This window comes from Bos mutus, chromosome 7 (genome assembly GCF_027580195.1).
Source record: "Bos mutus isolate GX-2022 chromosome 7, NWIPB_WYAK_1.1, whole genome shotgun sequence".
Classification (NCBI taxonomy): Eukaryota; Metazoa; Chordata; class Mammalia; order Artiodactyla; family Bovidae; genus Bos; species Bos mutus.
The window spans coordinates 56999897-57014898 of NC_091623.1; the positions used below are offsets into that span (position 1 = coordinate 56999897).

General features: G+C 51.9%; 1 protein-coding gene across 2 annotated transcripts; it reads left to right on the forward strand.

Moving 5' to 3' along the window:
- Positions 1-2304: 2304 nt before the first annotated feature.
- ANGPTL4 (angiopoietin like 4) lies at positions 2305-9604 on the forward strand. 2 transcript variants are annotated; one of them, XM_005890721.2, is made up of 7 exons: positions 2313-3064; positions 3692-3802; positions 3930-4047; positions 6966-7079; positions 7392-7487; positions 7579-7860; positions 8947-9604. In XM_005890721.2, exons 1-7 carry the CDS (start codon positions 2726-2728, stop codon positions 9117-9119), a joined length of 1233 nt encoding a protein of 410 aa, XP_005890783.1. In that variant the 5' UTR covers positions 2313-2725; the 3' UTR covers positions 9120-9604. The 2 variants fall into 2 exon arrangements, with proteins under 2 accessions (XP_070229882.1, XP_005890783.1); XM_070373781.1 differs by lacking the exon at positions 6966-7079 and having other exon boundaries at positions 2305-3064.
- The last annotated feature ends 5398 nt before the right edge of the window (positions 9605-15002 follow it).

Here is a 15002-nt window from a genome sequence, read left to right on the forward strand (position 1 = left end):
AGTAGTTGTGGCACAAGGGTCAGTTGCCCCATGGTATGTGGAATCTTCCCAAACCAGGGATCAGACCACTGTCTCTTGCATTGCAAGGCGGAATCTTAACCACTGGGCCACCAAGGAAGCCTCGAAATTGCCTTTTTAAAAAGATCCTCATGGTGCATGCTCAGTGGTGTCCGACTCTTTGTGATCTCATGGACTATATAGAATCTGTGGGATTCTCCAGGCAAGAATGCTAGAGTGGATAGCCATTCCCTTCTCCAGGGGATCTTCCCGACCCAGGGATAGAACCTGGTCTCTTACATTGCAGGTAGATTCTTTACCATTTGAATGAGGGAAGCCCCAGCCAGAGCAAAACAGGTGCCAAAGAAACAATTCATCATGGTGATAAATTATTGCTAGAACAAAGGCATATTCCACAGAGCAGTTTTTAGGATATAGTCTAGGGTCAGTTCCAGGCTCCTGGAGAAACTCTTTTGTAGCTTGTTCACTACAGGAGTTTCTAAGAGCCTTGGGTGTATTCTGTGCCCTCTGAAACACAGCACAGAGATAGAAGCCCCTGAGAAGTGGATCAGGAAATGGCCATCAGGTTGAAAAAGTAATTGATCATTTTTCTCAGTTCAAGAAGCCAGGGAGGTGGGCTTCCCTTGTGGCTCAGTGGTACGGAATCCACCTGCTAATGCAGGGGACCTGGGTTCCATCCCTGGTCCGGGAAGATCCCATATGCCGAGGAGCAACTAAGTCCGTGTGCCACAACTACTGCAGCCCGTGCTCTCCAACAAGAGAAACCACTGCAATGAGAAGCCTGCGAACTGCAACTGAAAAAGGCCCACAAAGACCCAGCACAGCCAAAAATTAAATAAATAAATATATCTTTGACAAAAGAAGAAGAAGCCAGAGAGAAGAGCCCATTCTGGGAGACCAGTGACCCTCACTCAGAAAGAGGCTGAGGCCTGGCAGCTGAACCAGCTGGCTGCCTGGGCAGATGGTGGCTGTCTAGATGTACTCCTTGCCAAGGTTTTGTTCCCCGCCCTTCCCATCTGCCTGTCACAGCTGCCGGGATCTGCCATCCTGGTCTGGCTCAGCCAAGTGTATGAGTGGTGACCTGCACGTCAGCCCCGGGGCGGGGAGTTTCAGATTCCAGAGCCCCGCTGAGTCAACCCTGTTCTTCTTGCCTGTGCTCTCTCTGTCTGAGCCAATGTGCCCTGGGTTTTTCCTGGCAGGCAGGTTTTCTATGCCAGCCTCAATTTTTGTACAAGGTATAGGGAAGTTGGTGGGGCTGGAGGGGGAGGACTTCAGTAAAAGTTTGTCAAATAAGTGCTAAGCCTGGAGAAGGAAATGGTAACCCACTCCAGTATTTTTGCCGAGAAATCCCATGGACAGAGGAGCCTGGCAGGCTGTGGTCCATGGCGTCCCAAAGAGTCGGACAAGACTGAGCAGCTAAACAGTAGCAGCCCAAATCATGAACGTGGTCTGCATCATGGCCTCAATTCAATTCTTCCTCTGTCCCAACTGTGCCCCTACCCCAGGCTCAGATGGTGGGGTCCTTCCACCACCCTGGGGACTCCATGTAGTAGAGCAGAGGGCCCTTTTTTTGAATTAATGAATGCAGGAGAGGGAGACTGAACATGGAAGAACATTCTTCCATGCAGCCCCTCTTCCCTTCTGAGTTTCCTGCTTCAGTACAGGCAAATACTCAAGACTCTGAAGACCCTGAGGGTGAGTGGGCATTAGGGAGACAGGCCCCAGCTGGAGACTGAGCAAGACAGATCTGGGCCCTGCCACCAGGGCACTAAGTTCCAAGGAGTGGGATGAGGGATGTTTAAGAATCAGGCAAAGGGACTTCCTTGGTGGTCCAGTGGCTGCGACTCCGAGCTCGCAATGAAGGGGACCCAGGTTTGATCCCTGGTCAGGGAACTAAAGACCCTGCATGCCTCAACTAAGACCCAGCACACCCAAATTTAAAAAAGAAAACGAAAATCCCACCAACACATCTGCGATGATGAAGCCTTGAGCAGGAAGGAGAGCAGAAGCCTGGGAGATGCCTCCCCAGGGGGTCCAGCCTGGGCTTGATATGCTCTCCCGGATGAGGGGATGTTTGCGTGCTTCCGGGCTTCCTGCCTGGTCCTGCTGGACTCGACATACCAGAACCCTCTTCTCTAGCTCTTGACTTGGAGAGTGGGGGTCAGGAATGCTGCCGGGCATGCCGTTCCTGCCGGCGCCGTTTCCCCACCGAACGTGGCTGGGGTGGGGTGGGGGTAGGGCCTCGGAATGCCGGTGCCTGGAAGGGGACCGCGGGGAGAGGAAGTCACGTCTCCCATGGTCAGCAGAGAAGGCACGACGGAAAACGCACATCAGGACCTGGTGAGAGAAGCCAGACTTTTGCACTTCCCACGGCTTCCCAGAGCCGGCATAACTACCCTGCTTCCAGCATACTGAACCCCAACCCCGGCCCCCACTCCCCGCCCCCGGAACTTCACGCGCCCCGCCTTCTAGGCTCCTCCTTCCTCGCGCGCGCAGCGCTTATAACAGAGGGCGTCGCACAGACACACCAAGCCGAGGGCCGGGGGCTGTCATTCGAGTCTTTCCTCTGGCTTCTGCACCGAAGCGAGTCCTCCGCCAGGGCCTTCGGGTTTCCAGCCCTCGCACCTCGACCCCAGAGTCTCTCTGGCGCCCCCTCATTCCTGCCTCTCCGAATCTCCGCGTTCCGAAGCCTGGACCACCAGGAAGGATGCGCTGTGCGCCGACAGCCGGAGCAGCCCTGATGCTGTGCGCCGCCACCGCCGGGCTGCTGAGTGCTCAGGGCCGCCCGGAGCCTCCCGAGACGCCGCGCTTTGCTTCCTGGGACGAGGTGAACGTGCTGGCACACGGCCTCTTGCAGCTCGGCCACGGGCTGCGCGAACACGTGGAGCGCACCCGTGGGCAGCTGGGCGAGCTGGAACGGCGTCTGGGCGCGTGTGGGGCCGCCTGCAAGGATCCTGAGGGGTCCGCCGCGCCTCCGCGCGCCCAGGCCAATCTGGTCAATCCCGGCGGCGGCGACGCCTCCCCAGAAACCCTCCGCAGCTTGAAGGTACATATACGCTACTGCCCTGGAAGGGAGTGAACAAGAAGGGGCGCATCCCGAACACCCTGGTCTCTCCTTTTTGCCTGCATGCTCAGTCGCTCCGTGATATCCGGCTCTTTTGCTACCCCATGGACTGTAACGAGCTTCCCTGGTGGCTCAGACGGTAAAGAACCCGCCTCAGTGCAGGAGACCCTGGGTTCGATCCCTGGGTTGGGAAGATACCTTGGAGGAGGGCATGACAACCCTTTCCGTTATTCTTGCCTGGAGAATCCCCATGGTCAGAGAAGCCTGGCAGGCTACAGTCCATGGGGTCGCAAAGAGTCGGACACGAGTGAGCGACTATGCACAACACAGGACTGTAGCCCTCCAGGCTCCTCTGTCCATGGGATTCTCCAGGCAAGAACACTGGAGTGGGTTGCCATTTCCTCCTCCAGCGGATCTCCAGGGATCGAACCCACTTCTCCTGTATCTTCTGCATGGACAGTCGAATTCTTTACCATTGAGCCACCAGGGAAGCCTGGGCTCTTCTGCCCCGGCCTCAGAGGATGGAGAGTTGGAAGCAGGACCAGCGGATGAATGGAGAAGGTGGAGGCAGAAGACCGGATCCTCACCAGACTTTTACACTCTCCCCAGACTCAGCTGGAGGCTCAGAACAGCAGGATCCAGCAACTCTTCCAGAAGGTGGCCCAGCAGCAGCGGCACTTGGAGAAGCAGCAGCTGCGAATCCAGAATCTACAGAGCCAGGTGCCAGTGCTTGCTCCAGATGGGGAGGGAGGTTCAAGGTGGACCCTGTGGGTCTGGCTGTGGAGCCAGGCAGGTTGAGCAGCCTGAACCAGCCAGACCTGACATCCTCCTCCTGGTCCTGTCCTAGATGGATCACCTGGCCCCCAGGCACCCGGGCCACGAGATGGCCAAGCCCGCCAGGAGGAAGAGGCTGCCCAAGATGGCCCAGCTTGCTGGCCCAGCTCACAATATCAGCCGCCTGCACAGTGAGTGTCCAACCTTTTGCTGGACTCTAGCAAACTCCCCCCAACCCCCACCCTCATTCCCCGACTTACCATTCTTTCCCCTTTCCTTGTTGGGTCCACCTTACTGAGAAAGAGAGAGGCTCTGGCTGTGCATCCTCGTGGGAGGACAGGTCTCTGGTGAAGGGGTGACCAGGACATCCTCCTCTTCAGCCCTTACCCTTCCTCTCTGGGCTCCCCTCAAACCCTTCTTCCCAGAAAGTCAGTGGGATTTTCCCAAAGCCTCGAGAGCCACTAACTGGAGCAGGGGTTGGGAAAGTGGGTCCAAGAGGGGGTTGAGCTGCAAGGGTGTGGGGAAAGGGCTGGCATGGCTCAGGGACACCTTCCTGGGGGTTGGACCCTTGCAGGAGGGCGGGATGGTGGACAAAAGGGTGCCAGTTTGGGAGACTGGAGCCCCCCTTGGGTTAAAAGAGAACAGCTGCTGGGGAGGGGGATGTTCTGATGTTTGGGGCCACCAGGTGTTTGTTGTTGTTTGTTTGTTTGTTTTCTGCATCACTTGGCATGTGGATCCTAGTTCCCTGACCAGGGATTGAACTCACGCCCCATGCACTGGAAGCACAGAGTCTTAACCACAGGCCGGCCAGGGAATTCTGGGCCCTCATTTTAGAGTGTGGATCTGGGAAGGGAGACTAAGGCAGGGAACCCCCATCTCCCCGGCCAGTCACACCATTCACTCTTGCATCTCTTAACAAGTCTGGGGCCCTTGATCCATGCACCTTGCCTGGCTCTCACGGCTCTATTGACCTGGAAGTGCTGATCGCCCCTTCTCACCCTGCCCCGACTCCTACAAGTTCTAGATCCTTTATTGTGTGTGCCCCAGAGCACCCCACATCTCCAAACCAGCATGTCTGTAGGTGTCTGACCCTGGCTCCCAGCTCCCCAGTGTCTCTGTCCCACCCTAAGTTCACAGGTCCAGACCTGGCTGACTTCTCTGAGGTCCTCCTACCCCATCCCCCCACTGGCATCTGCAGCAGTCTACAGCCAACCGGGTGAAAGTTCGAATCCCCCTCTTCACACCCGCCCTCGGGCTGGTTGCTGGCTTCCAGCCCTCTGGTCTTGAGGGCTCTCCCATCTCTTGGTCCCACCACCTCCCCCACCAGGAAGGGGAAGGGTCCGCTACACCCTCCCAAATGGTAGCCCTGCCATGAGGGGCTTCTGGGAGGGGCCAGCAGGCAAAGGTCCCACCTCAGGAATGTGATGGGGGAGGGGGGGTCATGTGTAGGTTGGGGGACTCCAGGCTCAGCCCTGCCAAGCCAGAGAAAGGTCAGAGCTGAGGAGACAAACAGCTGGTGCTAATGGAAGCCACACTGGTGGTTTGGCCGGCTGCCTGTTGTGATTGGAAGAGAGGAAAGTAGGCGAAAGGGGAGCTGCCTGAGGAGCCGGGAAATGTCAGCAGTCACTCTGGGCCCGCCCCCACCCCCACAGCGCCAACATGTTCACCCCTCAACCTGAGCCTGCCCTTCCCTCTTCAACCTTTCCCCTACTTTTCCTGCTGGGGTGGGGGCCAGGGACTTCCCCAGTCTGCAGACATGCCCAAGCCATCCCTCCGTCCCTCCCTCCTTCACTCTTCAATCCTTCCTTCTCCCTCTCAGATGCCCGGGACCCCGGGTGGGGCCTCTGTGGTGCCCTCCAAACCCTATCCAGGCCTAATGCTCACCCAAGGCTGGAGGAAGCAGAGCCCCTTCCTGTTTCTCTCTGTTCCGGCCCCACCCCCACTCTGGTCCAGCTCCTTCAATCATTCTTTCATGGCATCTTTATTAAACATCTGCTGTGGGCTGGCATCAGCTGGTGCCAGATGGTGGGCAGAGAGCCATTCCTCATTCCTGACTTCAGGGACTTCATACAGTATGGGAAGTTGTGGAGAGATCACAGATGTCCCCAGTTTTGGGGAGTAGGAAGTCCTCAGTGGCCCTTAGCCTGGTCTCGGGCTAATGATGGCCAAAATCTTGGCCTTCTCTGCCCACTGAAGCTGAAGAAAAAAATACAGAGACAGAGTTTGGAGGGAATAGAAAGGTGGCTTTAATTCTCAGCCAGCAAAGAGTTTCGAAACACGGTAGGCTCATGCCTCAAGAACTGTGCCCCCTCAACGCCCATGATGAGTCTCGGGCCTTATATAAGGCAAAGGCTCATAGTCAGGGGTCGGTGATGAGGAACAAAGGTGACAGGGTCTTGATTTCTCCCTCTTGCATTGTTTCTAAGACAGTCATAGTCTGGTGTTGGTAACTCAGTGATTGAGTCTGGCTGTTCCGTGGCTCTGTGGTCTTCTTTCCAGTGTGTAACTACAAGGGGAAGGGTGTTGTAAGGGTAAACCCCAGAAAGGCCGAAGAGCAAGCTTCGTTACTGACAAGCAGAGTTAGGAGCAGTTAAAGTAAGAAAAAGGAAACAACTAGGAATGTTCAGGCCTGATCACTGTTCTCTTTATCTTCTTTGTTCTCAGGAAAGGGAAAGAAAAAAACTCATTCCTCTTTTTTCCCTATTTATTGCAACAGGATGTGGGGGAGGGGAGGGGAGGGATGGGTGTCTGAGACATCATCCTTTCCAGAAGCTGGGACTTTTAATATGAGGCAGAGAACTGCATGAGGGAAGAGGTCCTAGGCAGAATACTAGCATGTTCAAAGGCCCTGTGGCCAGAGCGTGTGTGCTACCAGGAAGGCTGTGTGGCCAGAGGATGGGCGTTCAGGGTGGGAGGAGGCAGGATGGGTCTGGCTGGTCCTGGGGAGTGATGGGCAACTTTAGGCAAGTGGAAGGGGGCACGGTGAGCTGAGGAGTGCCCCCTCCTGCCCCTGTCACATGCTGCCTAGCCCCCAGACATGCCTGTTTCCTTAGACGCCCCTAGGACGGCTCTCCGTTTCAATCCCCCCCATCTTTTGTCTGTCCTTCAGGACTGCCCAGGGACTGCCAGGAGCTGTTTGAAGAGGGAGAGAGGGAAAGTGGATTGTTCCAGATCCAGCCCCAGGGATCCCCGCCTTTCCTGGTTAACTGCAAAATGACCTCAGGTAGGGCTGGGCTGGCCCCCAGGTACCCTGAATATCACAGGCCTGGTTGTCTTTCCGTCAAGTGCAGCCACTTCTTATTCCCCACTTCCTCCTTCTCTGCTGAGTCCTAGGACAAAGATCTAGGCAGAACCCCCAGCTTACTGGCCAGCTCACCTTCTTTCTTTGCCAGTCTTCCTCCCATCCTGCTGGGGTGGGTGAGAGGAACTGTTCTCCCTGGGTTTAGAGGTGCTTTGGGGTTTAGGGAGCCAAACTGGGGAGGCAGGATCCCTTATAAGAAGAATCCTCCTGATGACCTCGCACTTTTCTGGGCAGATGGAGGCTGGACCGTAATTCAGAGGCGTCAGGATGGCTCCGTGGACTTTAACCAGCCCTGGGAAGCCTACAAAGATGGCTTCGGAGACCCCCAAGGTAGGTGTTTCCTGCAGGCCAGAGGCATAGCGGGGAGGAGAGTGTTACAGATCTGGGGGTCCTCTTCATGGATTGGCCTCTCCCATGGCAGGCGAGTTCTGGCTGGGCCTGGAGAAGGTGCATCACATCCTTGGGGACCGTGGCAGCCGCCTGGCTGTGCAGCTGCAGGACTGGGAGGGCAATGCCGAGTCCTTGCAGTTCCCCATCCACCTGGGGGGTGAAGACACCGCCTACAGCCTGCAGCTCACGCCACCGGTGGCCAGCAAACTGGGCGCCACCACCTTCTCGCCCAGTGGCCTCTCCCTGCCCTTCTCCACTTGGGACCAGGACCACGACCTCCGCGGAGACAAGAACTGCGCCAGGAGCCTCTCTGGTAAGCGAGCCCTGTCCCTCCCCATCTTGCCCTTCTCCACACAGCTTTTCTGCATCCCTGCCCCGCCTTCAACCCCATCTGTTTCCATGCCACTGTTCTTTTTTTTGGCCGTGCCAGGTCTTAGTTGAAGCATGTGGGATCTAGTTCCCTGACCAGAAATCAAACCCGTGCCCCCTGCATTGGGAGTGCAGATTCTTAACCATTGGACCACCAGGGAAGTCCTTATTTCTGTGCCCCCTTCTCCTTACTTGCTGTGGACCCTTAGGCAACTGACAAGGCCTCCCCCCCTTCATTTTCCCCATCTTTAAAATGGGTATAGAGACTTCCCTGGTGGTCCAGTGGTTGGGGATCTGAGCTTCCACTGTAGGGGACATGGGTTCAATCCTAGGTCACGGAACTAGGATCCTGCATGGTGAGGCCAGAAAAAAAGAAAGGGTATAACCACTCTGCCCACACCACATGATTGCTATGAAAATATTAATACAATGAGATGACTTTGCCACAGGCTAGCCACCAAGACAAACTGAAGGCAGAGCCCACGACCTATGAAGTGAAACAGATGAAACCGCCTTGTGGTGGGTCGAAGAAGGATGGTTGTTTGTTGTTTAGTCACTGAGTCATGTCCAACTCTTTGTGACCCCGAGGACTGTAGCCTGCCAGGCTCCTCTGTCCATGGGATTTCCCAGGCAGGAACACTGGAGTGGGTTGCCATTTCCGTCTTGGGAAGAAGGATGGAATAGTGATTAATTTCACATGGTTCAGTGTGATACAAACTAGTGAAACACACGACAGTCATAGAAAGGCTTTAATAAATGTTCACCATGTGGCAAGTGTGGACAAGTAACTTGCCAGGGTCACAGATGTAAAAGCCGCAGTTACCAGGATGGGGTGGGGAGGTGCCCTGAGCCCCTGAGGTGCCTTTGTCACAAGCTGGGGTTCCTTGGAACACAGTCTGACAACCACTGCCAAAGTTCTCTCATCTAAAGCGGGTGATGGCCAACACCCAGCCCCCTCCCCACCTCGGCCCCACTGGAGACCCAAGGACCCACAGGCTTGACCATGTCCCCTTTTCTCTGACCTTGGCAGGTGGCTGGTGGTTTGGCACCTGCAGTCACTCCAACCTGAACGGCCAGTATTTCCACTCCATTCCAAGGCAGCGGCAGCAGCGTAAGAAGGGCATCTTCTGGAAGACCTGGCGGGGCCGCTACTACCCACTGCAGGCCACCACCATCCTGGTACAGCCCACAGCGGCCTCCTAGCCTCCTCTCTGGGGCCTGGTTTCAGGCCCCCAGAGGACAGTGACTCTTGTCCACGTGTGGCCACTCCCTGCCTGGGCAGGGGCTCCAGGCAAGGGCTGTCTGGAGCCTCGAGGACAGAGAAGATGCCCATGACTGGAGAGGTCCCCTTGATGAGTAGGGGAGGCTGCAGGAAATGCCCTCTGAGGAGAGCAGAGCTGTAGGGCTGCTGGGCACAGACCCCGAAAACGTGGGACAGAGGGGCACAGAAACCCCCCTCACCCGCCAAGGAGCAGGGGATGCAGAGGGGACCCTGCGGGGGTGGGGCAGCCAGGCCGGCCCTCGATGGCCAGTGGATTCAGTCACATTGACTGGCTGGAGGACCAGGGCTTCCCGTAGGCCTGGGCACCCTCACCGTACTGTGGTGCCTGGGTGCTGTGAGTCAGCTGGCGCCCACGGCGTCTGGGTGGAACCCACAGAATTCTCGGAATAAAAGCAACTTCAAAACATTTCATTCTTTTATGTCCTTTGGTTTGTTTTTCAAAGTGGACAGTTTTCAGAGTCCGCATAAACAGGCTCACAGGGTGGAGGGTGAACACTCCAGGGCTCTTGAGGACAATGCTAGTCATCCCCACCGTCTCCAACATCTGCTTTCAACTTCCTTCACTTATGGTTTCATAATGGAGATCTCATGTTCATTTTCAGAGGTACAAAGCAAAACCCTCATTTGGTCCTTCTGGAAGCAGGTAATAGAGAAAGTTTGATGCTCTTCCTGATCATACTTATGCACATGAATCTTGATAACCTTTTAGTGTCTGGCCACATGAGAGAAATAGGGATGTAAGCTGCATATTTAATGTTATTTTTTTTAGGGGTCACATTTTTAAAAAAGCAAAACAAAGAAAAAGGAAATAAAAACAGCTAAAGTTTAAAAAGAAACAAAGTAGGGGACTCCCCTGGTGGTCCAGTGGTTAAGGCTCTGAGCTTCCACTGCAGGGGGTACAGGTTTGATCCATGGTCTGGAAATAAGATCCTACATGCCTTGTGGCATGGGCCAAAAAAAAAAAAAAAAAAAAATATATATATATATATATAAGAAAGAAAAAATTATTTAGGAGTGTACTTGATTGAACCTGATATATTCAAAATATTGCAGTTTAAACATGTGGTCAATATAAAAGTTACTGAGATACTTGACGTGGCTTCTCGTACTGAGTCTTCTGAACCCGGTATAGATTTCACATTTACGGCACATTTCCATTTGGACCGACCATATTTAAGGGCTCAGCAGCCACAGTGGCCAATGGCCACCATCTTGCACAACCCAGCTCTACTGTGTTACTTTTTTTTTTTTCCTTGCCTTGCAACTTGCGGATCTTAGTTCTCCTACCAGGGATTGAACCCACGACCTCGGCAGTGAATGCTCAAGAGTTCTAACCACTGAATTGCCAGGGAATTCCCTCTACTCTTACATTAATGCAGAGTTTTGTGTAAACTCTTCCCACTTTTGGCTATGTCTGCAAAAGTTTTCCTTTAAATTAGCCTTAAAATATATACATATAGGGGGTGAGGAGGGGTGAATAAAAAGAAAAAATATATATGTGTGTATGTGTATGTAGTGTATATATATATATATAGGCTTCACAGGTGGCACTAGGGGTAAAGAACACGCTTGCCAGTGCAGAAGACATGAGACACACGTTCTTCGATCCCTGGGTTGGGAAGATCCCCTGGAGGAGAGCATGGCAACCCACTCCAGTATTCTTGCCTGGAGAATCCCCATGGACAGAGAAGCCTGGCGGGCTACAGTCCATGCAGTCACAAAAGAGGCAGACAAGACTGAAGTGACTTAGTGCGCGGGTGTGCACACACACACACACATATAAATTCAACTAATATTTCTTAAGCACCTACTAAAGGCCAAGCCCTGTCCCAAGTGCTTGGGACAGCTAGTCAACAGAAAGATCCTCATCTGGGGACTTTCCTGGCAGTCCAGTGGCTAAGACTCCATGCTCCCAATGCAGGGGACACAGGTTCCACCCCAGTCAGGGAGCTAGATCTCACAAGCCGCAACAAAAGACCCCATATGCCACAGCAAAGATCAGAGATCCCCATTGCCGCAACTGGCTCGGCCAGTTGCGAATACCTGGCTCGGCCAAATGAATAAAAATAAATAAATTTTTAAAAGATTTGTCTCAGCACCATGCATGTATTCCCATTACAGATAAGGGTCCAAACAGAGACACTCTTCTAATTGATCGTCCAAATGGAGACACTGTTGAGAGTGAAAGGGGGGTGTGTTGTTAATAATTAAGCCAGACGACACACTCCTAGGCATACAGGGACTTATTGACCCAGTTTTTTAAAAAGTAGAGGCATATCTCTACAGCATGTGGAAAACCCATATCACTTGCTATAAATAGGTTAGGAAAACTAAACTCGGTGAAAAAACAATGCCGATGCTTTCAAATTCCAGTTAGAGGGACTTCCCTGACCGTCCAGCGGTTAGGAGTCTGTGCTTTCACTGCTGAGGGTGCGGATTAATTTCTGGTTTAGGGGAACTAAGATCCCGCAAGCTTCATGGATCGGCCAAAATTAAATAAATAGACTCTGGGCTCTCAGTGTTCTGGGCTCGGGTTCAATCCCTGGTCGGGGAACTAGATCCCACATGCCACAATTAAAGATGCTGCAATGAAGACTGAAGGTCACTCCTGCCGCAACTAAGACCTGGCACAACCAAATAAATAAAAATAAATATTTTAAAATTTCTGAAAAATATGTCTCCATATATAATTGAATATATATTATATATATATGAATCACTGTACTATACACCTGAAATTAACACAACATTGTAAATCAACAATACTTCAATAAAGAACTAACTTAAAAAAAAGAACTGGAAAAAAAAGGTATGACTTTCTCAGTATGTGTGTGCACGTGTTAAGCTGCTTCAGTTCATGTCTGACTCTCTGCGACCCCATGGACTGTAGCCCACTAGGCTCTTCTGTCCATGGGATCCATTCACCACCAAGCAAGAGACTGGAGTGGGTTGCCATTTCGACCTCCAGGGTATCTTCCCGACCCACGAACAAAACCCAGGGATCAAGCCTATGTCTCTTGCATCTCTGGCATGGGCAGGCAGGTTTTTTACCACTAGTGCCACCAGGGAAGCCCCATATACACACTGCTGCTGCCGCCACTGCTGCTAAGTCGCATCAGTCGTGTCCGACTCTGTGCGACCCCATAGACGGCAGCTCACCAGGCTCCTCCATCCCTGGGATTCTCCAGGCAAGAACACTGGAGTGGGTTGCCATTTCCTGCTCCAATATACACACTACTAAACATAAAATAGGTAACCAACAAGGGCCTATTGTACACTACAGGGAACTATATTCAATATTTTGCAATAGCCTATAATGGAAAATAATCTGAGATATATATATTTATATGAATATATATTCATATATACTTACATGAATCATTTTGCTATATACCTGAAAGTATATAAATCAAGTGATTTATATACTTGTAAATCAAGTGAAAGTGAAAGTGTTAGTCGGTTCGATCATGTCTGACTCTGCAACACCATGAACTGTAGCGCATCAGTCTCCTCCGTCCATGGGATTTCCCAGGCAAGAATACTGGAGTGGATTGCCATTTCCTTCTCCAGGGGATCTTCTCGACCCAGGGATCAGACCCAGGGATCAAACCCAGGTCTCCGGCATTGCAGGTGGATTCTTTACCATCTGAGCCACCAGGGAATCCCATTGTAAATCAACTATACTTCAATTTGAAAAGAAAGGAAGAAAGACTCTGACTCCTATGCGAAGAACAGACTGTATGAGGTGAGCACAGAGCAGGGAATTTTGGGAACAGGAAACACAGGTCCAGGTAGTGATGACAGGGCTGGGACAGGGGCAGCAGCAGAGGAGAGGGTGCCAAGTGGTCAGAAATTTAGGAGGGAGGAGGGGCAGAGTAATGCAATTGAGGGAGGGGATGGGAGAGAGGGGCAGGGGAATAAAGGATGAGAAAAAGAGAGGAGTCCACAACCTCTGGCTTTGATGATGGGAGTGGGGGGATGGAGTCACAGGAGGAGGAGAGAATATGGGAAAAGAGGTCAAATTTGTGTTTGGGATGCCTGGTGAACATCCCAAGGATGAGGTCCAGGAGGCAATTATAATAATTACTATAATTAGCACATGAGCTCTATGCTTACACTGCATAGAGCATGCCTGCATGCTCAGTTGTGTCTGACTTGTTGCAACCCCATGGACTGTAGCCTGCCCACCAGGCTCCTCTGCCTATAGCATTTTCCAGGCAAGAATACTGGATTGGGTTGCCATTTCCTCCTCCATCTTTCTGACCCAGGGATCAAACCCGAGTCTCCTGCATCTCCTGCATTGTAGGCAAATTCTTCACCACTGTGCCACCTGGGAAGCCCCTATACTTACACTATCATTAATCAACCATTTATTGTGCACTAGCTATGACAAAGCAGTGATGGCCACAAACACAGTCTCTGCCCTCACAGGGTTGATGCTCTGTTGGTGGGGGACAGAAACTAAATATGTAAATATATTTGTGAAAATTAAAAACAGGAAACCTCAACTAAAATTGGCATCAAAGGGACTTCCCTCGTGACGCAGTGGTTAAGATCCCACACTCCCAAGGCAGGGGGCCCTGATTTGATCCCTAGTCAGGAAAACTAGATTCCACATGCTGCAACTAAGAGCCTCCATGACTCAACTAAAAGATTCCGCATGCGGCAACTAAGACCCAGCGCAGGCAAATTAAAAAAAGAAAAAGGAGTTAAAAAGGCTTGCAGAGGGAGTTCTTATGACCTGCCACTCTTCAATTACCCCAAACAGGAAGACATCAGTTACAGACCCCAACCAGAAGAGAGGCACCTTATGCTCCCAAACAGAAACTGCTACTACTTCACTCAAGTGGGAGAAAAGAAGACTTTCTTCCTGTCCAGCCAATGGAAACACCACAACTCAGCCAATTCCCAAACAGAAACTGCTACTACTTCACTCAAGTGGGAGAAAAGAAGACTTTCTTCCTGTCCAGCCAATGGAAACACCACAACTCAGCCAATCAAAAGCTGGCCTCACCTGAAGGCTTTCATTTTTCTGTTGTGCATGACTTCTTTGTTCCACCCTCTTTTCTATAAAAGTCTTCCATTTTGTACAATCCTAAAGGAAATGAACCCTCAATGGAAGGTTGATTGGAAGGACTGATGCTGAAGCTGAAGCTCCAATACTTTGGCCACCTGATTCAAAGAGTCAGCTCATTGAAAAAGACACTGATGCGGGGAAAGATTGAAGGCAGGAGAAGAGGGTGACAGAGGATGTGATGGTTGGATGGCATCATTGACTCAATGGACATGGTTTTGAGCAAACCCTGGGAGATGGTGAAGGACAGGGAAGCCTGGGGTGCTGCAGCCCATGGGGTCGCAAAGAGTTGGACACAACTGAGTTACTGAACAACAACAACTGGGAATTATCTCTGCTTGACAGATGAGATGTTGCTTGATTCATGAACCTTTTAATAAGGGCAATAAGATCTTCACATTTACTCAGTTGAATTTTGTTTATTAACAGGATTGAGAGGGAAATATACTTTAATGTCAAGGGAAGATAAATAAATCCTCCTTACGGCAGAAGAGATGTGGAATAAAGCAAGATAAAGAGACAGAGAAGGGGAGAGTGTCTGACATCCCAGATGTTGTTTAGTCGCTCAGTTGTGTCCGACTCTTTGCAACCCTATGGACTGTAGCCCACCAGGCTCCTCTGTTCATGGGATTCTTCAGGCAAGAATACTAGAGTGGGTTGCCATTTCCTTCTCCACAATCAAACCTGCATCTCCTGCTTGGCAGAGGGATTCTGACATCCAGTAAGGATT